This window comes from Ursus arctos, unplaced genomic scaffold, assembly GCF_023065955.2.
Source record: "Ursus arctos isolate Adak ecotype North America unplaced genomic scaffold, UrsArc2.0 scaffold_4, whole genome shotgun sequence".
Classification (NCBI taxonomy): Eukaryota; Metazoa; Chordata; class Mammalia; order Carnivora; family Ursidae; genus Ursus; species Ursus arctos.
In genome coordinates this window covers 17330235-17355013 of record NW_026623056.1, presented here as the reverse complement: position 1 = coordinate 17355013, position 24779 = coordinate 17330235, and the positions used below count along the sequence as shown (strand labels likewise).

Here is a 24779-nt window from a genome sequence, read left to right as displayed (position 1 = left end):
GCAGCATCATTTATAGCAGAGGAAGCAGAGAGGCTGACTAAGAAAGTTATTCCACCAGGGGCACCTGGGTGGCTCAGTTGGTTAAGTGTCTGACTCTTGATTTTGGCTTGGGTCAAGATCTCAGGGTTGTGAGATCAAGCCCCGCACTGGGCTCCATGCCAGGTGTGGAGCCTGCTTAAGATTCTCTCTCTCCCTCTCCCTCTGCCCCTCCTCTCTCTCTCTCTCTCTGTCTCTTAAAAAAAAAAAGATAGAAGGTTATTCAGATAAATAAGTGGAAGAGTCAATCTTTGAACCCATGTCTGGTTGAATCAAAAACATGTTTTTAACCACTACTTTAGGAGCGTGTCCCACAGCTAACACTTGAAAGCTCAGGCAAAAACTGTCCCCCTGGATTCCAATTTCCTCATCTGTTTACAGAGCGAGATGAGGTGACTCAAGCCCTCCCCACTGCTCAGGTCACAGTGCGGTGGCTCCAGGTGGCAGCAGTCATCGCCTCAGTCCGCCTGCCCTTGCGGTCCCGACAAAAATGGAAGAGATTTTCCTGGGCAGCATGGAATAGGGCTTTTCGGATAACATATTTTGTTTTTGTTCTTTTTTTCTTTTAAAAACGTCTCAGGGGATTCTACAGGCAGAGAAAAGGGACCCATTTTTGGCACACGGCTTTGAAGCTAGAACCTGCTGTTAGTTAACAGAGCCAGCAGGTTGTTATTTTTGTTCTACGATTCCTCACTGACACGGATGCTGGCTGAAATTATAAAAAGGGCAAGGAAAGAAAACCTACATCCAGGGACACTTCAATTGTCAGCAAAATAAAAGTGGTAAAAGCAAACAGTACGCATGTCAGCTTGTTTAGCACATGTCGGCCGCACTGTGGCGGCTCCGTGCAGAACAGGGTTTGAGACCTGGTTCTCCTGACACCATCCGAGAATTGCTCAACTGAAAGACTCCCACCCTTTCTGTGCTGCGAAGTTTACAGTCAGGGATGGAGGTGGCATAGGTAAGAGTGCCACAAGTATTCACTGAGCACTTGCTTATGCAGTACGAAATGCTAATATCTCAGGCCAGTTTTCTTTAGGCACAGCTATCTGGAGGGAAAGCACATTAGTAAAGAAAGAATACCTTAGACTATCCTCCTTAGAGTACCTTTTATCTGCTACCACTCACTGATCAGGGTACCTGCCTGATAAAGAGAATGGGAATTCTAGAACAATGAAAGTTCTAGTTGCCAGGAGACTGATGCTAGGCCCAACCCCCCACCCCCCAATCTGGCTTCCTGGAAGAGCCAAGGAATTCTGGTGATATGTCATTAAGGCATCCAATCAGAAAGAACCTTCGACAGCACTGAGATGATTAAAAATCCGTGTCATTTTGAGAAAATTGTTCAAGAGAGGAGAATAAACACACAGAAGGAGGAAGGTGGATTTGCGCCTTTAAAACTCACTGTCTTCTAGAAATGAACAGAGGAAAAAAAAAAAAAGAGAGAGAGACAAAACAAGAAACAGACTCTTCACTATAGAGAACCAAATGATGGTTACCAGAAGGGAGGAGGGTAGGGGGATGGGTAAAACAGGCGATGGGGATTAAGGAGGGCACTGGTCATGATGAGCACTGGGTGATAAATGTAAGTGTTCAGTCACTATATGGGACACCCGAAACTAATATAACTGTATTTAACAACACTGGAGTTAAAATAAAAATCTAATAAATTAAAAAAACTCACCTTCTTAACAGCAGAATCTCCTTTGGATGGATGACAAGAAGGAGACATTTTTACCTAGAAAAAAAGGCAAACACTTCAATATCCTTTTAGTTATAATCTAGTTTTATCTGACCCACACTCAAAATAACTCAACTAGAACTGGTATAACTGAGATAAAACAGATATTTTCAGAGGAACAATGAACAGATTTTTTTTTTTGGTAAGTCCCTTTGAAACTTTTCTGGAGATCAAAAGTCAGTAGTTAGCCAAGATAAAAATATGATTTGGGTAAGAAAAGTGAACAAAAGGTCCAGACTGGCTTTAACCAAATGGTGAGAAACCAAACAGATACAGATCTTTGTTGACAATGTTAATCAACTGATGTAATATGCAATGATCACCATTTCTTACAGAAGCCAACTCAAAGAATCCTTTGTGATATAATACCCCTTTTAAGCAAGACATGCACAAAAGAATTTGATAAAATAGTGAAAGATTTAGAAAAAGTATCAGCCAAGACATAATAAAAGGATCTTTAGCTCAAGGAAGAGAAGATTGATGGTATAGAGATATCTTGAAATATCTGAGGGTTGAAAGAGATTGTCAGATCAGAAAAAAGAGCAAGACTCAATCAACTACGTGTTACACGCAAAAACCATATTTTATTTTATTTTTTATTTTATTTTAGATTTATTTATTTGACAGAGAGGGAGACAGCCAGTGAGAGAGGGAACACAAGCAGGGGAAGTGGGAGAGGAAGAAGCAGGCTTCCCCGTGGAGCAGGGAGCCCGATGCAGGGCTCGATCCCAGCACCCTGGGATCACGCCCTGAGCTGAAGGCAGACGCTTAACAACTGAGCCACCCAGGCGCCCCCCAAAACCATACTAAGATATAACACACTACCCCAAGCAATCTATAAATTCAAGGCAATCCCTATCAAAATCCCAGCAGTACTGTAGCAGAAATAGAAAAATCCATCCTAAAATTCATATGGAACCTCATGGGATCCTAAATAAATAGCCAAAACAGTCTTGAAAAAGACCAAAGTTGAAGGTTTCACATTTCCTAATTTCTAAACTTACTACAAAGCTACCGTAACCAAAATTGTGCTACTAGAAAAAGACAGACATGTAGACCAATGGAACAGAGACCAGAAATAAATCTTCACGTATAAGGTCAAATGAGTTTTGACAAGGGTACCAAAACCATTCAATGGTAGAAAGAATAGTTTTTTCAACAAACGGTATTAGAAACCTAGATATCCATATGCAAAAGAATAAAGTTAAACTTAACCTTACTCCATATATAAAAACTAATTCAATGTGGATCAAAGACCTAAACGCAAAAGCTAAAATGATAAAACTCTTCTTTAGAAGGAAATACAGGGAAAAGTTTCATGACACTGGATTTAGCAGTGATTTCTTAAAGATGACACCAAAGGCACAAGCAACAATTAACAAAAAAAAAATAGACAAACAAGACTGCATCAAAATTAAAAACTTTTGTGTACCAAAGGTCACATAAATATAATAAAAAGGCAACTCATCAAACGGAAGAAAATATTTGCAAATGATATGAGAGAAATATCCAAAACAAGGGATTAATATCCAGAATATATAGAGATCTCTTGAAACTCAACAACAAAAAACCAAACAACCTGATCAAAAAAATGAGCAAAGGACTTGGACATTTCTGTAAAGGTGTATGGATAGCCAATAAGCCCAAGAAAAGATGCTCAACATCATTAGTCATTCACAAAATGCAAATTAAAAACACAACGAGAGACCATTACACACTTATTAGAGTAGCCAAAACTAAAAAGACCATACCAAGGATGTGGAGTACCTGGAACCCTCATACAATGCTGGTAGGAGACTAAAATGGTACAACCACTTTGGAAAGCAGTTTGGAAGCTTCTTAAGATGATAAACACACATTTGCCATATTTGTCAGCCATTCCATTTCGAAGGTATTTACCCAAGAGAAATGAAAGCATATGTCCATACAAAGACTTGTACACAAATCTTTAAAACAGCTTCATCTGTAACAGCCAGAAACTGGACAGCCAGAAACACCTATCATCACTAGGTGATGTCGTACACAAATCATGGTAAAAGCATTAAACTGAAATATTACTTGGCAGTAAGAAATGAACTCTTATAACGACATAGATGAATCTTAAATCATTATGCTAAGTGAAAGAAGAACTTACTTGTTGGCTCCATTTACCTAAAATTCTAGAAAGTATAAATTATTCTATTATAACAGAAAGCCAATTGGTGGTTTTCGGGGAACAGAAGGGAGAGACTAAGTTTTCAGCAGTGAAAGGGTTAGTATCTTGATTGTAGTGATGGATTCAAGGATATATACATGTCATATTTGTATACTTTTGTACATGTGAATTTATTTAATATCAGTTATACCTTAATAAAGTATTTAAAGAAATTTGTAGGATGCAGCTAAAACAGTGCCTAGAGGAAGAAATTTACAGCTTTTTATACTACACTAGAGAATAAGAAAGGTTTAAAATGAAGGACCTATGCTTCCAATTTAACAAGCTAGAAAAAGAAAATCAAAGTAAAATCAAACTAAGTAGAAGGAAGGAAATAAGGAGCAGAAATCAATCAAGAGAAATTAAACAAAACACTAAAGAAAATTAACAAAGCCAAAACTTGGTTCTTTGAAAATATCAATAATGATATTCAATAATTTCAATGATAAACTGTTATTTAGATTGATCAAGAGAATATAAATAATATCAGCAATGAAAGATACATTACTACATACTGCAATACTTATACACATTTAAAAGAGGCTATTATGAACAATTTTATGCCAATAAATTTGACAATTTTTTAGGGGGAGGGGCAGAGGAGGAGGAAGAGAGAGAGAATCTTAAGCAGGCTCCACACCCAGTGGATCTGGGGTGTCCCGATCTTGAGACCCTGAGATCGTAACCTGAGCAGAAACCAAGAGTTGGATGCTTAATCGACAGAGCCACCCAGGCGCCCCAAATATGACAAATTAAAAGGACAAGTTCCTTGAAAAACAACTTATAAAGATGGACCCAAGATGAAACAGGACATATGAAAATCCTATATTTATTAAAGAAATTGAATCTTATCTCATTGTCTCATAAAGAAAATTCCAAGTCCATATGGTATCAGTGGTGAATTCTAGCAAATATGAAGTACACAGGGATTAGTATCTGAAATTAGAATAGCAACGTGTTAGTTTACAAGGAAAAATATAATCCTCATTGCAAGCAGTTCAACAGACAGCAGACAGGATCGGTCTAGGATGATGCAGCAGAGGTATAAGGATACGCAAACAATTCGATTCAAGTTCTCCAGTCCCTTCAATTCTGACAGTCTAGGAGCCTCCAGTACAGATGACGAAGACATTTCCTATCACTGGGCATCAAGCTATTCAAAAAGGACCACGTTGCAGGTTGTTTTTTTTTTTTTTTTTTTGCCTTTCCCCTCTGACTTTCAGAATAACTTTAGAAAACATACCTCTCAGTTCAGGGGTCAAAACTGCTGGCTGTTCAGACTGTCCTTTCGGTTTTAGCAGGTCTGCAAAAATTAGACCTGACAGTCTTTGCTTTAACATACCATGGCATTAATACTCTGGAATTCACTCCAGATGTATGATGTAGCTTGCTAAACATGATCCAATTCTAACTCCTGGTATGTTCTTTTTGAAAAGGGAGAAAATAGATTTTCAAAGCAAAGTAGATATTTAAGCTTAAAAAATGACCTCATGAAAGAATCTGCAGATTTTTAAAAACAAGCCAAGAACTAGATGTGATGCTGGACAATTTATCTGAGAAAGCTGTTCTCTGGAGATTAAGTTAGAGAGTGTTTGAAGTGGCAACAGAAATGGTTCAGCATCACTCATGAAAGGTCTTATTTTCATTTAACAGGATTCCTTCTGGAAATGCCTCAGGCACTGCAGCTTGAAAGAGACACTTTAAATCCAGGTGTGCAGACACTAGATCTGGGGATATGGATGATATATAAGCTATGGCCTTAATAATGCTAAATTTTTGTGATCTTTGTTAATGATTTCCGACTTAGAGAAGCAATCTGATCTGAAGTTTAACAGCAAGAGGAACACCTTCCTTATCACTTTTTTAAAAATAAGCCTTGGTTGTTCTGATTACAAAAGGGATACATGTTCACAAATAGAAATTTAGAAAATACTAAAAGGCAAAACAAAGGAAATAAAAATCACAATCCGATCGCACAGCAGTAACTACTATTAACATTTGGAATCACACCATTTTGTGATCTTTCCATGTTACCTGCTGAAAATGTTTATTTCACCATATCTGTATTCTTCCACAACATGATTTTTCTATTAAGCAGTCCCTTCATTGCGTAGATATACTGTGACTAATTTCATCAACTATTGGAAGGCTACTGGGTGGGATATTTAAGTTGTTTTCAATTTTTTTATTAAAAAAATGCAGTCAGAAACATCTCGCATATAACACTTGGCACACGCTCTTCATGTGTTATTTCCATTGCACATAGAAATCCCTGCTTCAAAGGGTGTTGGACATTTAAAAATACATATTGCCATTTTTTGTCCTGACCAGGAAGATGGATCCACACCCCTTATCCTATAATTCTGAAATCCCAAAAACACAGAAACAAAAAAATATATTTTTTTAAACTTTTGGCACTGACAGCAAAACCCGACCTGAAGGGAAGTAAGGCAGGCTATTGATAGTCTTTATTTTTCCCACATATTATGGGGATGCTGCCCTAGACCCCATTGGAATGTTCTGTAATAACAATATATGTACCATATCATCTTTCTTTTAGCACTTCAAAGATGCCATTTTGTTGTGTGGTTTCTTTTGAGAAGCCAGCCATCAGAAACTTCTGCTTACTCTCTCAACAACATTTTTTCATATTTTGTTTAGAGTTTATAATTGTTTAGCAGAAAAGCTGTCCAATACAGGTTACCCTGCCATTACTAGAACTGGAACTCTCTGTATTACTTCTTCAAATACTTTTTCTGTATAATCCCTACCCCTACTTTGTCCAGGACTCCAATGACAGGTGTACTTTGTTACCTGAAGTTGTTCCATTGTTCACTGCTGCTCTATTCATTTCTTTCCTGTCTTTTTTCTGTGTTTGATTTGGGATAACTGCGGTGCTGTACATTCAAGTTCACTCATCATTTCTTCTGCAAAATCCATTATGCTGCTAATCCTATCCAGTGTGCTCTTCAACTCAGACACTGGAGTTTTAATCTTTAGACGTTCTACTGACTTTATAACTTCCACATCTCTATTGAAGATGTCCAGCCTTGCTTCTAGCTTTTGGAACGTATGGAATACAATTACAATAACTTTTAATGTTCTTGTTTACTCATTCTATCACCTGTGCTATTTCTGGTTGTTTCAATGGATTCCTTTTTTTAAAGACATTTTTTTGAGCAGTTTCAGGTTCATAGCAAAACTGAGAGGAAGTTACAGAAATACTGCATACATCCTATGCTCCCACCCACGCACAGCCTCCGCCATTATCCCCATTCCCCATCAGAAGGCTACATTTGCGGGGCGCCTGGGTGGCACAGCGGTTAAGTGGCTGCCTTCGGCTCAGGGCGTGATCCCGGCGTTCTGGGATCGAGCCCCACATCGGACTCCTCCGCTGGGAGCCTGCTTCTTCCTCTCCCACTCCCTCTGCTTGTGTTCCCTCTCTCACTGGCTGTCTCTTTCTGTCAAATAAATAAATAAAATCTTAAAAAAAAAAAAAAAAAAGAAGGCTACATTTGCTACAACCAATGACACATTACACTGACACATCATTATCACCCAAAGTCCACAGTTTACTTTAGGATTCACTTTTGGTGTTGTGCCTTCTATGGGTTTGGACAAATGTGTAATGATATATGTCCATCACTACAGTATTATAGAGTATTTTCATTGCCCCAAAAGTCTCTGTGTTCCATTTATTCAGCTCCCCCCCCCCCGCCACCCCCGGCTAGTTCCTGGCAACCACTGATGTTTTTACTGCCTCCTTGGTTTTGCCTTCTCCAGAATGTCATATAGTTGATTTTTTTTCCCTCTTTATGACTTGCATTTTTCCTGCTTTCTTGATCAAGTGCCAGACATTGTGAATTTCACCTTGTTGGGTAAAATACTTCTGTAATCCTTAACATATTCTTGAACTTTGTTCTGGGATGTGGTTAAAATACTTGGAGATAATTTGGGGCGCCTGGCTGGCTCAGCCAGAAGAGCATGTGACTCTTCATCTCAGGATCGTGAGTTCAAGCCCCATGTTGGATACACAGATTACTACCAAAAAAACCAAAAAAACAAAAAACCTTAAAAAAAATACTTGGAAATAATTTGATCTTTTTTAGGTTTTGCGTTTAAGCTTCATTAGGTGGGATCAAAACTGCGATTAGTCTAGGGTTAACTTTTCCCCCAATGCTAAGGTTCAGACGGGACTTAGTACTCAGTGCTGCCCTGTGAAGTACGCAGTGCTCCCAGCTGGCAGCATTCCTGGCTCTGTGTGACTCTGGGGCACTGCTACCTCTAATCCTTTTGCGTGGTTCTTCTTCTGGCCTCAAGTGTACTATTTCCTCACACAGTGGACAGTATTCAACTCTGGGCAGCTCTCTCCTGTCCATACTCTGTTCTGCAAACTCTAGCCACCTTCCTCCCCTGGACTCCAGCTCTGTCTCCTCAACTCTGAGAGACTGGTGAGCTCTGCCTCGGTTTCCCCTCCCTGTGCCTGGGAGTGGAAACTTTCTCCTGGCAGTACACTAGGGACAAGCCTAGGACTTACATTATTTGTTTCTCATCTCTCAGGAGTCACACTCCCTCACTGCTTGAGGTTTACTGTCTTGACCTCAAGACCTCACTGTTTTATGTATGTCGCCCACGTTTCCCCAAGAAACTCCAAATGAATCCTGTCAGAAGTTGAAGTCCCTATATTACCTTCAAAAATCAAATCTACAATCAAAAAAATTCTCAATTCTAAAACCTATCTGGTCAGAGGGATTTGGTAAGGGACTGCAGATTGTAGCACCCCCACTGGTAATGCATAAAGGGTCTGTCTCTTCACATCCTTATCAATATAAATGCATACATATTTTGAAATGTATGACAGTTTACTGTGTATTTTTAAAAAGTTGTTAGTTTAGTAAGTTTAAAAAATGGCATCATATTGCTGTTAAAATTTCTATTTCTTTGATCACTGGCAAAGTTGAACATTTTTCACATTTCATTGAACAACAGAATTTTTAAATGTCATTTGCCCACATTCCTATCAAGGCCTCAGCTCCACATAAAGACTAGAAACACTCTTTGGGTACTATTGTTATCCTCTGGTCTCCTGGACACAAGCCTTTTCTGGATCAGAGGGAAGTGAGCCAATTTCCAGGATTAAGCATCTGATTTTTAAACCAGGCTGGCAGCTGTGACGACAGAGCTGCTCATAGTGATGTGGCTGTCTATCCATTTTCCACAATCACAGTACACGGATCATAGCAGTCCCATTTCAAAATCTTCAATGTTGCTTACTACTTTAAGAATAAAAAGTAAACTCTTCACCAGACCTTCCCGGCTCCTCAGGACATGGTCCTGCCTATCTCTTCAACCTCATTCCTTGCCACGCCCCCTTTAGTTTCTATGTTCCAGACACTGAGATTTTTTTTCAGTTCCTTGAACAAGTGACTCCTCTCCTCAGTTCCTCTGTGCTTACTGTTTTCTTGTTTGGAATAGTCTTCACATGGCTGGTACCTTCCTACCTTGCAGATTTTAGCTTAACTACCACCTCTGCAGATGGAGATTTCCTGACCATCCTCCAAGGCAGGTTTCCCCTCATGTTATTCTTTCCATAATGTTCTATTCTTCGCCCTGATAGCACTCACAACCTATCACAATTTGGAATTACAAATCTGATATAGTTTGTTTACAATTTATTGTCTAGCTCTCTTTCTAGATGGTAAGTTACATAATCGTAGGAAATATATTTTGTTTTTTGGGGGGGGGGTTCTTCAATAATGTATACTTAGTCCCAAGAATATAGTATTTGGCCCAAATACTAGGGTGTAATAGTAAGAGTATTGGAAAATGGGCAAAAGTCTCTTCAAAAAGATTTGTTTAAATTAGAATCACTTGTCACCTCTCTGCACTTCTAAGATACATTAACCCTCACTTAAGTTGTAAATTTAAGTTATAAGATATCCTTTTGAGAAATGCTATCCCAAATACTGAAATTTCACTGTTTAGCATTTAATTTTCATCTAACTTGTTTATAACGGGGAACTAACACTCTTTAAAAATGGACAAATGAACCAAGGCATTACCAGTGTTCCAGTTTCATTAAACAGCTTCTAAACCAAATCTCTAATTTACAGTGGGAATCCAAACTAAATAAGCAATGGACAACGGTTAATAGAAAACTACGACCAGGGGCGCCTGGGTAGCGCAGCGGTTAAGTGTCTGCCTTCGGCTCAGGGCGTGATCCCGGCGTTATGGGATCGAGCCCCACATCAGGCTCCTCCACTAAGAGCCTGCTTCTTCCTCTCCCACTCCCCCTGCTGTGTTCCCTCTCACGCTGGCTGTCTCTCTCTGTCAAATAAATAAATAAAATCTTAAAAAAAAAAAAAGAAAAGAAAACTACGACCAGTGAGCACAAATGTCATTTATTGAATAATTTCTTAGAATTATAAATATTTCCCTCTGACATTATTTATAAATCTACTCCACAAGATAAAACATTTTCTTAGACAACGCTAAAAATCAAACAATAAAACCAGCTCCAAGCACCAAGAAAACTATCAGCTTATTTCATTTAATTCTTTCCTGTTCTATTAAAAGATGAAGTGGCTATGTTTTTTCTTCAATCCCCTTCTCCTCAGATATTTACCTCTTACTGAAAAAAAAAATCTGACTAATGTAGCTGCCTCTCCACCAACAAGAGATGATTTAGCCAACTCTGAAGCTATCAAGCAATAGATTATAAAACTTTCTAATGAGTCTCTAAATGCTCTTGTTTTTTGAAGTTTTTTTTATTTGAAGATTTTATTTATTTGAGAGACAGAGAGAGCATGAGCCGGGGGAGGGGCAAAGGGAGAGGGAGAAGCAGACTCCCCAGCTGAGCAGGGAGCCCAATGTGGGGCTCAACCCCAGGACCCTGGGATCATGACCTGAGCTAAAGGCGGACGCTTAACCGACTGAGCCACCCAGGCGCCCCTCGTTTTTTTAAAGTTTTAAAAGGAACAACAACTTGAATGTTGCTGGCGCACAAAAGGTGTTAGCTTAGGGATAACCTGGGTGGCTTAGTCGGTTGAGCGTCTGACTCTTGATTTTGGCTCAGGTCATGATCTCAGGGTCTGGGATCAAGCCCTGCATTTGGCTCCATGCTCAGTGGGGAGTCTGCTTGAGGATTCTCTCTCCCTCACCCTCCACCCCTTCCCCCACTCGCGTGCTCTCTCTCTAAAATAAATAAATCTAAAGCAAAAAGTGTTAGCTTAATACCAGCTCTCAAGAATTCTAAGCCCTGTTAATAATATGTTAAAGCTACAATCTAGTAAATCTTCAATTATGTTTCCTTGAATTTACAGCATGTTGCCTGTTGATCAACAATTATTTTAAAAATGAATAGCAAGTTAATTTCTTCTATTGCTCACCAGTGCTAATGAAGATGGTTATTTGCTACTGTGAATTTAATAAAGATATAAGCAAATAAAATTTCATAACCCAAGAAAACTATATATCGTATATTATATGGGAATAACATTTGTTGAGAAAATACAGAATGGTAAGTACTTCAGCTGAAATTAATTTCTCCAATGTAGTTCATCTGTGGATAATACATACTGAAAGCAAACTAGAGAATCAGACAGACTTGCAAGGTCTATTTATGGATTAAACATTTCGGATTGAGCTGCTGCAAACCTGAGGCAGAGAGAGGAGCTAAGGAAGGAAAGAAAGAAACTTGAGTCATTTTTCCCGCTCATAAGGAATAAAAGTAGTTATTCCAGAGGAGAGCAGGCTTTCTGGGGGAATAACTCCCATCACGTCTGTGCAGACATGCTGTTGGGAGGCAACTACTATGTTAGAGTTATTGCTTATATATACTGACCAGTTGTGCAAAACAGAAATGAGGTAAGGAGTAGCAAGAAGACAGATCTTCACCAAAACCACAGTTTTGAGATAACTGTTGCGTCTTGTTGAGCTGGAGTCAGAAACTGAACAAGAAAAAAAATCACAAGTCTTGGGAAAGAATGAAACAGAAAGCGAGTTGACTGAAGGATCATGTTACAGAGGCAGTGAGAGGGTTTGAAATGCACCCAGTATCTCCTGGGAGTAGAGAGCAACAAGTAGGAGCGGACAGGCAATCTCAGCTCGAGTCTGGAGTCACGGGAGCCCTCAGCTCTGTTTTCCTCCATGCACTCACTGGCTAGGAACTTCATGACCAGGGTTGATAGATTTTTCAAAGGAAATTAAGTGAACAAAGGAGAACTTTCTTTTCTTTTCTTTTCTTTCTCTTTTTTTTTTTAAGATTTTATTTATTTATTAGAGAGAGAGCGAGCGAGGACGAGTGGGGGGTGGGGAGAGGGATAAGCATCCCCAATGAGCAGGAACCCAATGCTCAATCCCAAGACCCTGGGATCATGACCTGAACTGAAGGCAGATGCTCAACTGACTGAGCCACCCAGGCCCCAGAGTAGAATTTTCATGAAATAAAATTTAATAAAAGCCATCATATACAAAATTAGTATTTTCATTTTAAATTTTTTTATAATTAAAAATGTAATGGCTCACACATGGTAAGAAATCTTAATTAGCACAGCCAATATGGTATGGATGTATTTTAAAAATCAGTCTTACCAGGTTTCAAAAAAGCCAGAATGCTAAAAATAGAATAGGCTGGAGGCAGGAAAACTGGGGGTGATGATGGTCCTACACAAATTAAGTTCAAATACTGACCTCCCTTCTCTGAGCTACATATAGTTTCTTCAGCTGTAAAATAGGGAATATATCACCCTCAAAAAATTGTGAAGATTAGCATAAACACATCTATAGTATATATTTGATAAATTTCATTTTCTCTTTCCTTCTTGTGTTACCAATCCACTAGATCTTTTTACAATGTCTTAGTAACAAAAATAAGAGACACAGACAGCTAGAAGAAAATCATACTTCATATGATTCGAGAATCACTGCTTCATTATTAGGAAGTATCAAAGATTTCCAAGAGGATCTCACCAGTAATCTTACTGGAGTTTCCTAAACAATGAAAAGGTTGAGTCATCTCGCCTCCCTTCCAGAATGGGATAGCCTCAGATAGCTTCAGAAATAAAGCTGCCTTTGACATGTAGGTCCAATTTCAAGATAATTCCCTTTTTCTAGGTGCTCTGAGAGAAGGCAGGAAGAAAGTCAGTGAAATAGATTACTCTCTCACTGTACGAGGTGTGTGGATGTGCGCACAAGGCAACCAGTGTAGTATAAATGGCTTCAAAATTCAACACCCATTTAGGAACAAATTCTCAGCCAAACACAGAATAAAAAAAGGACTTCCTAAACATGATATAAAGGTTACACACACAAAGTCTGTGATTAACATCACACTTAATGATGAAAAACTGAACACTTTCGGCTAAGATCAGTTTATCAGGTTTATTCTCACCATTCCTATTCAACACTATACTGAAGGTCAATGCAATAAGGCAAAAAATAAAAGGCATAAGATTGAAAAGGAAGAAATAAAAGTCTTTATTTGCATATGATATGATTGTCTATGTAGAAAATACCAAAGAACCTATTAAAAAAAAATACTTGTACTAACTAGTAAGATTTGTAAGATCACTGGTCACTGGATACAGGTCAATCTACAAAAATAAGTTGCATTTCTATATTCTACCAATGAACAATTAGAAAGCAAAATGTAAAACAGTAAAATATATAATACATCAAAGGTTATTACATGCTTAGAAAGAAATCCTCGAAACAAAACAGGTAAGATTTACATGCCAAAAACTATAAAACACTGGTGAAACAAATAGAAAGATTGAAATAAATTGATAGATATACCATGTTGATGGACTGGAAGACTCTCTCTCTCTCTCCCGCTCTCTCTCTCTCTATATATATATATATTTAGGATTTTATTTATTTATTTGACAGAGAGAGAGAGACAACCAGTGAGAAAGGGAACACAAGCAGGGGGAGTGGGGAGGAAGAAGCAGGCTCCCAGCAGAGAAGGGAGCCCAATGCGGAGCTCAATCCCAGGACCCTGGGATCAGGCCCTGAGCCGAAGGCAGATGCTTAACGACTGAGCCACCCAGGAGCCCCATGGAAGACTCAATATTGTTAAAATATCAACTCTCCCCAAATCGATCAATCAACAGATCTAATACAATCCTAATAAAATCCCAGCATGATTTTTTTGTAGAAATTGAGAAGCTGATTTTAAAATTTATATGGAAAAAGCAAAGGAATCAGAATAGTCAAATGTTAGTAAGAAGAACAAAGTTGGAGGACTCATACTACCTGATATTCGCATTTACTATAAAACCATAGTATTGGAGAAAGGATAGATATATAGACCACTGGAAGAAGAGAAAGTCAAGAAACAGACCTACACATACATAGTCAATGGATTTTTGACTAAGGTACAAACGCAATTCAATGGATATCCACATGCAAAAGAATGAACTCCAATCCTTATCTTGTACCCTATTAAAAATGAACTCAAAATGGATCTGTGGTTGCTAGGGATTGAGACTGGGGGAAAGGTTGACTACAAAGAGATATGGGAGACATTGGAGAGTAGGTGATAATACTAGATCTTGGTCGTAAAGGTGATTGTCAAAACTCGTGGAAGGTAGATTTTACTGTTTGTAAATTACGTATTAAAATACGTAATTATATGCATAAAACAATTTTATTTTTTTAAAAAGGAAAAAAAAGTCTATTTTAGCTGCTCAGGACTATCTAGAAAGAAAGAAAAATTTAATTGGTAATATCCAAGCAGGGGCACCTGGGTGGCACAGCAGTTAAGCGTCTGCCTTCGGCTCAGGGCGTGATCCCAGCGTTATGGGATCGAGCCCCACATCAGGCCCCTCTGCTATGAGCCTGCTTCTTCCTCTCCCACTCCCCTGCTTGTGTTCCCGCTCTCGCTGGCTGTCTCTATCTCTGTTGAATAAATAAATAAAAAATCTTTAAAAAAAAATTGGTAATATCCAAGCAATCATATGCATACAATCACAAGTTGGTTTATAAATAGGATATAACTGAAAGACAGAAAAAAACTAAAATGCCCAAGATGCGACTTAAGAATTTGCATAAATAATGGTTCCCCCATCAGCATTTGGATTCAGCTTGGAAACATGGTGGAAATCACAAGACCTGTCTTTCCTTCCTTAAATGCAAACAAGGAAGCATTCTGGATGACTAGTTAATAAAATTTTCAATCTGAACCACACTGAACATCTTTACTCAAAATGTCCTGCCAAAGTCTCTAAATTCAACAATGAATTCTCTTATTCCCAAGTCTGTTCTTTGTTTACTATTTCCTACCTCAGTAAATGGTACCATCACCCATCAGTTGTTCAAGTAAGAAATCAATACTATTTTTGACTCTTCCCTTTGTCTTAACTGCTCCATCCAACAAATTTATTTATCACCAAGTCCCGATAGTTCTCTCTCTCAATTAAATGCTGTGAAGCAGAAAAGAGCACAGAACTGGAAGCTGAATGTGACTGGAGGAGAGGGTGAAAAGAGCGTGGTCTGAGATGCAGGTGGTGAGGCAGGAACCATAACAATTATTCTGATGTTTGTGTCCATCTCAAACATGTCTCAAATATGTAGTACTTTCTCCATCCCAACTTCTATCATTCTAGTACAAATTACCACTTCTTTCCTCTAAATTACTTCAATATTCTTGGGTCTCCCTACATCCGTTCTTGCTTCCCTTTCAATTCATTTTCTGCCCTGCAGTTAGAGTGTTCTAAGAATGCCACTCTGGGAAAAAATGCTATTCTGATCAGATATTATTCCTTCCTTAAAACCCCTCAATATCCTCCCTGTTTCTTTTTTTTTTTTTTTTTTTAAGATTTTATTTATTTGACAGAGTGAGCAAGTATAAGCAGGGGGAGTAGCAGAGGAAGAGGGAGAAGCTGGTTCCCCACTGCGCAGGGAGCCCTACATGGAGCTCAATCCCTGGACCCTGGGGTCATGACCTGAGCCGCAGGCAGACACTTAACCAACTAAGCCACCTAGGTGCACCATATCTTCCCTGCTTCTCTGGTACAATCATCAAAGCAGTTAATATGATTCCTGTTTACCACAGGAGCCTCACCTTATACTGCTCACTCTCTCATATTCTTGATCCAATCATGCTCAACGTCTAGCTTCACAGCAGAGATGCTATGTTTGTTCTATCTGTATTGTTCCCTTGGCCTAGAGTATCCCTCATTCTACCAACCATTGCACCTAAATTTGTCTAGCTTACTTTCCCTTTTCCTTCAGGGGCAGCTAACATGGCACTTCCAGGAAGCCTTCCATGATTTCCATTGTTGATTAAGTACACTCATTATCTGCTCTTACAGCATAGTTCATCTGCAAATATTTGTGGCATAATAAAAATATATATATATCTCATCTTTGTCCCTGGTTTCTGGTACATAGCTCCTTAAACTCTTGGAATCTCTGGAGTAAGAAGAGTACCTTCTGTATGCTAGTGAGATGACTGGCATCTCTAGACCCCTACACAGCTTCAGGTTGGGGATTAGTCATTAGAAAGATCAGGCCATGCTTAGAGGGTGGGAACTTTCAGCTTTACCATCCTCTGTCCTGCATCCCCAACTTCTGGGGAGGGGAGAGGGGCTAGAGATTGAGTTTAATCACCAATGGCCAATGATTTAATCAATTATGCCTACATAATAAGACCTCTACAGAAACCTTGAAGTGACCAGGTTCAAGATTTTGAGTTGGTGAACATATGGAGGTCCTGGGAAGGTAGGGTGCCAGGAGAGGACATGGAAACACCCTTCTTGCCTCCATACCTTGTCCTGGGCATTTTTCCCATTTGGCTGTTCCTGAGTTGGATCCTTTAATAAACAGGTAAATGTAAAGCATTTTCCTAAGTTCTAGGATTTGCCTAGTGAATTACTGAACTACAGGGGGGTTGATCACAGGAACCTCTGAATCTGCTGAGTCAGACAGAGGGTGGGTAACTGGGGCATTCCATTTGCAACTGGTGTTTTTAGTAAGAGCAGTCTTGTGTGAATGAATCCTTAAACCTGTGGAACCTGATGCTAACTCCTCGTAGTGTTGAAAGTGAATTACTGGACACCTAGCTGGTGTCCAGAATATTGACAGAATTAGTGTCAGATCTGGTGCTGGAAAAGATACCACATATTTGGTGTCAGAAAGAACTGAAGAATACTAATTCAAAATCGTTTGCAACTTCACTGGTTATATCCTCCACAAGTCAAAATGTCTTGTCTACCACTGTATCCCTGGCACTTGGCACAGTGCCTGGCATACTGTTCCATACACAGTGGATGAATAGAAATGAATGCCTACCACCAGAGTATAAAAGTTCTCAACTGTTATCTGGGAGAAGCTAAGCCAAAGTTTTTTTCTGGGTCTACTTCTAAAACAGCACTGAAAGCTGATGAAACAGAGAAAATCGACAGGTTCAACTTTTCACAAAGTGATGTTAAGGCCAACTACAGGATAGGGGGCACAGAGGAAGGAGCAAGAATGTGACACTTCTCCTCACTGTCAGGAGGAAATAAACTGAGAACAGAATAATGATCAGGTCATAGCAGCTAGCAACTGCTTCTCCTCCACACTGGGCCCCTCGTGTTGTCAAGTTCTGTTCTCCCAAAAGTTATTACGCAGTAGAGTTCAACTGCACTACTGCCTGCTTAAGAAGAAGAAAAGAAAGGCTGTAAAATGAACAAAACTTGTATCTCCTCCATGAGTCAATTCCAAAGGCGATGGAGATTTCTCAAATGAACACTACTGAATGATGTTCTTTGAAGAAAGGTACCCAGCTGAGGAAACCATGTACAGAGCACGTGCGTACTTAACCTTGTCCACTGGCGCCACTTAAGAGTGACAGCTCTGCACTCCTCAGCACACAGGGACTGTGAGGACTACAGCATTTGTACTTGCTGACCTCTTACTTGATCAAAGGACCTTCAGCCGACTCATGGGTGTACATCTCCTCTGTTCAACTAGATCTTAACTTTTCAAGGGCAGAAAATGTCTTCTCTTGCTCCTAGATCCCCGTTTCTCAATGTGGGGCAAAGAGGAGAAGCTCTTCAAATACTGAATAGGGCTGAACAGATGATGCCACGCACTGGATACCCATGAGATAAATTTGTGGAGGCCTACAAGAAAAATGAGGCCAGGCCTGGAAGACATTGGTAAGAAAAGACTAACTCCATCTTGCCATGAAAACAAGTCTTACCTGGGATGGGGCTGTCTTCCCCTTCTTAACTTCAGATGAATTTTCACTTAATTTCCCTGCTTTGTTACTTGAGCTGCATTTGTAGCATGTCCATCTCGTCTGCCCCTCAGTCTCTATGGTGCACTCTTTGTTTTGCAGACAGAATGAGTGATACAAATGGCCACAGCTGCAAAATGAAGGCAACCAATTTTCTCATCATAAAATCCACAAACATATGCTATGTTAGAGTGTATTTATAAGTGATAAAGATTTCCAATAAGCTGGAATGCACTGACTGTTGTATAATTAAGAAGAAAGGAAATTTACTTGTTGTCCTCTCTTGAAATCTGGACTCACATATTTGTACACTTAAGTTGTGAGTAGGAACAGAATCACAGTACCCTGACTACAAACCACCTGGGAGATGACTTGAACTTCTGTTCATTTCTCAAACTATAAAATATTTTTAGATAGGATAAAAAATGCAATTGGGGAAAATCATAATGATTTAAGTAGCTTGATGACAACATGAGTGGTCTGCCTCATCAAATCCGAGGCAACAGTAGTGATTTGATTAAGTATTTATGAAAATGTCAGGGCTACAGTAAGTTCTTACACTATTCGTAAGAAGAAATTCCCTGTTGATTACTAAATGAGCCTCCCAGAAGCGAGTGTTGAATATAATTCTCAGTCATCTATACTGATTCCTCCTCATTTCTCCAACCTGAAATGTTGGACCACCTCAGAAGTCAACTCTATTCTACAGTCTTTCTCTACTTTTTCTCTTCTATAGCTCTGCTTTGTTCCTTTGGTGATTACCTCCCGTTCCACAGCTTTAAGATACCACCCACATGAGGATGGGATGTCTTATAGGCTTCTTAACTTTAACACATGTTAAACGAAATTCTTGATTTCCACCCTGCTCTACCCACACTGCATGGCTCTCATCCAACCTTCCACATCTCAGTAAAAAACAACTAAATTCTTCCAGTTGCTCAGGCCAAAAACTTTGGCATCATCCTTGACCACTCTCTTTCACACATCACATCCAATCTATAAAGAAATCTTATCAGCTCTACCTTCAAAATATATCCAGAATCCTTCCACTTCTTACTTCATTACTACCACCTTGGGCCATCTCTCACTTGGATTACTATAATAACCTAACTGGTCTCCCTGATTTCACCCTTGACCTTCTGTAGTCCATTCTCAACAGCAAAGTGATCCTTAAGACATAGGCCAGATCATGTCAAACCTATCCTCAAACATCCAATGGCTTCTCATCTCAGAGCAGAACTTTAACTCTTTATAATGACCCAGTTCCTACATGATTTGGCCTGTTCTTCCTCTGAGGCCATCTCTTACCATCTTCCCTTCCCTTCACTCTGCTCTGCCAACACAAGCCTACTCACCCACTACTCCTCAAGTTCACCAACTATGCTCCAGCTTCATGGTTTCTGCATTTGCTGGTTCTCTGCCTGGGGCACTCTCTCCCTGATACTGCATGGCCACTTCCCTTAGGTCTTTATTCAAATGTCACTAAACTAGTGATACTTTCCCTAATCGTTCTTTGGAAATTAGTAGCTCCCAACATTCCTTTACACCATATTTTATTTTATTCATGGTAATTATTACTTTTTTTTAAAAGATTTTATTTATTTATTCGACAGAGATAGAGACAGCCAGCGAGAGAGGGAACACAAGCAGGAGGAGTGGGAGAGGAAGAAGCAGGCTCATAGCGGAGGAGCCTGATGTGGGGCTCGATCCCATAACGCCGGGATCACGCCCTGAGCCTAAGGCAGACGCTTAACTGCTGTGCCACCCAGGTATCCCGGTAATTATTACCTTTTTATTAAGTTTTAAACTGTCTGTTATTAAGTCACCTTATCAGTGATGCTTTCCTCGATCACGCTATATAACATTTCTTCCCCCACCAAACACTGTTCTCACTTAACATGTCTTATTTTTTCCACCATAGTCACCAGCAGGCATTTTACTTGTTTGTCTGCCCTTATCACTAGAATGTAAACTCCATGAGAACAGATCCTTTGCTCTGTTCATGCTTTACCTTACTCCCTTTGAACAGCGCTTGGCATAAAGTATGAGCTCAATAAATACGTGTTGAATGAGTGGACTCTTTGTGTATGAGAACTTCTTCCCCTTCCAACCATCAAATCTATCAATCTTCCTGTGTCTATAATAATAGTAGCCATAACACTTACACAGTGTTTACTCTATGTCAGCATGATTACAGGTGTCTTATGTAATTTATCTCCTTTAATCTTCACAAAACCCTAAGGAAATGTATCATTATTATCCCAACTTACAGATTAGGAAACTAAGATGTAAAGAGATTAAATAACATGTCCAAAGTCTCACAGGTAGTAAGTGGTAGAATCAGGATTTGAACTCAAAAAGTTTGGCTCTAGAGTCCATCTTATATTGTCTCCACCCATATATTCTCCCAACCCCTACGCAGAATGTTAAGGTCTATGACAGGAACTTTGCCTTGTTTTGTTCACTGCTAGAATGATTGCCTAGGGCTGTGTATCCACGTGTATCCCTGCCTGGTAATACCATACATGTCACATACCATATGTATGACATTTCGTTTCTCTTGCTTACCTGAAGACAATGATTTCATCAGCCATTTCTTGGCGTCTCTTGTACTGCTGCAAACATATAGAGCAGTAATCCTGCTTGGGATTCAGTCCTCTGGTGACTGAAGCTCTCAGGTTACACAATGACCAATGGAGGTCTTGGTTTAGAAGGCTAGTAGTTGTTTCCAGCAGTGTCTATGAAAGACCAAAACAACAAATACACACACACAGGAATGGCGTGAGGGGGTGAGGGAGGAATAGCACTACTGAGTTTTCAGCCACAAACAACTGAAGTTAGAAAATACTATGAAAGCATAACATTGATAAAACAAACACCAAGTACTCCCAAACTTAAGGGGTTAACTTTGATGTGCAAGGAACGACAACTGCATACATTAAGAGTCTCAAAATATTTATTAAAAGGCTGTCATTAGTTTCTACTGAGAAATGTGTGCTCTGCCATTCTGTGGCTTAATTCAGTACTGATGACTTTCTAATGACTAGATAAACCCAAACCTATTTATTTATGACATTTCTATAATAAGTTCCCTCTGAATGACTCAAAGCGTTAACAACCAACCAAAAAATCCCAGCTTTTTTTTTTTTAATAGAAACTGCATCTGTGGCAATATTTCAAATAACCTTTCACTGAAAAGCTAATGGCCATTACTCAGTTTTCATCTCTCTTGGGCAGAGGGATCACATTTTCCTGATCAGCACTTACAAATCATTTGAATCTACTTAAGACTGTGACATCTGTCAGTAAGTCACACAAAGACATTTTCGTAGCTATCACATTAAGTCATTTTAAGGCTCTGTCCACTTGTAAAGTATTGTTTTCATACTCTATCTAATTCTCAATATTCGTATATACCATTTAGATGTGCAGTCCCAAAGGGGAAGACATACTGCCCATCCTCCTTGCTAGTTCTTTATCTGTAAAGCAGAATTTTTAGGTCTAACGGTCTTACCATCCTAATTCTTTCCAATCAACCCCATCTTTTCCTCCTCTTCAAAAAGTCTGCAAAACCTTCCTGCCTTGCCCTCAGCTTCCCTTCTGCCAGCATGGAGTCCATGCCTGCAAGGGTGTCTGTTTCACTGGGTACACTGAGCAAAACTGTAGTTAACACCCTAAGAAAAGCTCTGTCACCTCCAATTTTTCTTTTCTTCTCTTGGATTATTAAAAAAGCAGATACTGTATCTAACATGCCTAAATGGTGCTTTTCCTAGGTGGCTTCATGAGTCACTTTGAAGTATTCTAAGAAAAAAAATCTGTATACCATGCTGGCTCCTATTGAGAATTAATGCTAGAGACAGTTCTGAGTTAAAGGAAAACCAATGACCATTTTTGGTTAGTGGCAATTATCTGTTTCAGAATGTTTAAAAGAAAAGGATTATTGTTTTTTTTGTTTGTTTGTTTGTTTTTTTTTGCAATTTTCTATACTCATGCTGACTCTTTGTTTTCATGGGTTACAGCTTTGCATTAAATTATTTTTCCGGAAAATTTATCACACTTTTCATTTGGAAAAAAAGAACTATTCCATTACGAATGAATCAAATGAATCCAAATTTGATGCATTTCCACATTCTAGAATATCTATGTGTATGTGTATATGTGTGTGTGTATATATGTGTGTATCCATATGTATAATATAAATTAAGGCCAAGAGATTTAAAAACTTTTTGAAAAGTGTACACTTCAACCTACCAAACTTCCATTAAATAGATAGGAATTTTTAAAGAAAAACTATAGGTGCAAAGAAAAAAGAAACAGCTTCTTTTTACCTTAGTACAGCCTTAGAAATAGAAAGTAGCTTACTTGTTCATAGTTAAAGGTATCCAACATTCCCAGAATAAGTCCCTGGATTTCTCCAAGTTTTCCTTTTCCATAAACTGGATCCTAATTAGAAAAAAGTTGCAAAAATTTGTAATTCTGTGCTTGGTACTTTAAGATTACTTTACTAAATAAGTTATCTGAAAATGCCGAATACTCAAATACTTTTCTATAGTCACAAAGTATTCTTCTATCAACCTTTCACTGGAAATGCATATTGGTTTTCCTCTGGCCATCTATTTTGAAAAGATAAATAAAATTTAAGTGATATAAGCCCCTTACTTAACATCTTTATTGCAAGTCTCATTAAAGTTCACCCTGGTTTTCTTTGGGCAAGAAGCTTCCTATCTTTCATATTAAACATCACCTGCCCCTTATCTGCTACATTAAAACCAGCGTTCACCTGAATACCCGAACCTGTCCAACAACCCTTCCTGTGACCCACATTTGGCCACCTTCTGGCCCTTACCAACTAAATCACTTCAGTTTAGGAGACAAGACTTTAGTTTAGATTAGTTTCTGGATCCAAGGAGCAGCTTTCAGTTTTTCAAAGCTTTTTTCAATAAAGTCACTACTGATAAACAACAGACACCTAGACACCCAATCTTTCCTCCACTGCTTTCTTCTGAGGTATGCCCAGTAACTTATTATGGACAATTTGGAAAACACTGAGGTATACAGAAACAAATAATAAACAGACACAAAAAACTAAAATCCAGAAACACAGAGATAAAAACTATTGATATTTTGATGCACATTTTTCCAGTCTTGTTTCTGGGAAAGGAGAGAAAGGGTAAGAGAGAGAGATGTATTTCTTAGTGCACAGAATTTGAGCATTTTACATACTTTCATGATAGTATATTGTGAGCAGTATCATCAAATATTTCATAACAGCCACAAAGTATGAATCATGTGAAAATACCACGTGTCAGTCAACCATTCTCTCTTGTTGGACATTTAAGTTTGTCTCCCCCTTCCCAAATCCCACTCACGACTGTTAAATGCTGGTAGCTGTAAATTTTGGTCGGAATCTCCGATTCTTTCTTTAGAGGAGATTTCTAGAAAGGGAATTACAGATTCAAAGAAGATTTTTATGGGTATTGATATATACTGCCAAATTGCTCTACCACAAAGTCGTATTATGCAACTTTTATCTCCATCAGCATATTTGTGTGTTCATTTTGTTGTACCTTTGGCTAGGCTGAGAATTATAATTAAAACATTGCTAATAACTGAGTATGTCAAGTCTATTACTTTACTCTAATACGAGGTTATGTCTGACATAAATGACTCTCCCATGCCAAAAAGGGGAGCCCAACTCAATGAAAATAGTTGCTATTTATATGTGCCATATCATTACAATCCTTCCAGGACACTTAAAAATGAAGAAAGTCAAGCTCAGAAAGGCTAAGTAAAATTCTCTAAGATCACAGAACTAGTAAGCAGATAAACTGGGATTTGAATCTAAGTACTTCAGAAATTATTTTCTTTCCTAAGATGTATTTATTTGAGAGAGAGGGAGAGAGAAAGAGCACACGCAGTGGGATGGGCAGAGGGTGAGAGAAATCCATACAGACTCTGTGCTAAACCCCCCAACATGGCCCTCGATCCCACGACCCCGATACCACAACAAGAGCCAAAATCAAGAAATGGACCCCCAAAGGACTGCACTACCCAGGCAAACCAGAAACCATGTTTTTAATTAACATGTTATACTGGTCTTCCAAGTATAGATAAACTAATATGTATATTGGTATATTAATTAATATAATAATAAGCCCATGTTTGCTGGAAAACATGGGTAGCATTTCTGTTACTTCTTAGGGAGTGGCTGTTATTAAAATCTTGGTGCATGAGGGGCACCAGGGTGGCTCAGTTGGTTAAGTGTCTGCCTTCAACTCAGGTCGTGATCCTGGGGTTCTGGGACGCAGCCCTGCACTGCGCTCCCCGCTGACTGGGGAGTCTACTCTTCCCTCTGCCCCCCTGCCGCTTGTGCATGCTCTCTCGCTCTCAAACAAATAAATAAAATCTTAAAAAAAAAAATCTCGGTGCGTTAAAAGTAATTGTGAGTTCAGATGTTAAGACAAGACTGTAAAGCAGGAAAAACGTAGGAGAGAGGTTCAGAAATATGAGAAGAGGGGCGCCTGGGTGGCACAGCGGTTAAGCGTCTGCCTTCGGCTCAGGGCGTGATCTCAGCGATCTGGGAT

The 24779-nt window shown here is 39.0% G+C and overlaps 1 protein-coding gene across 8 annotated transcripts in view; it reads right to left on the bottom strand.

Moving 5' to 3' along the window:
• VPS8 (VPS8 subunit of CORVET complex) overlaps positions 1 to 24779 on the bottom strand; it is a 296045-nt gene that overhangs the window by 28965 nt on the left and 242301 nt on the right. For 7 of the 8 annotated variants that reach the window (XM_057306778.1, XM_026497368.4, XM_057306779.1 and 4 more), the window contains 4 exons: positions 22558 to 22638; positions 20764 to 20933; positions 18160 to 18325; positions 1721 to 1774 (listed from right to left, as the gene is read on the bottom strand). In XM_057306778.1, coding sequence (XP_057162761.1) covers positions 1721 to 1774; positions 18160 to 18325; positions 20764 to 20933; positions 22558 to 22638 — 471 coding nt within the window. The remainder of the gene's footprint in view (positions 1 to 1720; positions 1775 to 18159; positions 18326 to 20763; positions 20934 to 22557; positions 22639 to 24779) is intronic. The other variant, XM_048215283.2, reaches the window with a different exon arrangement.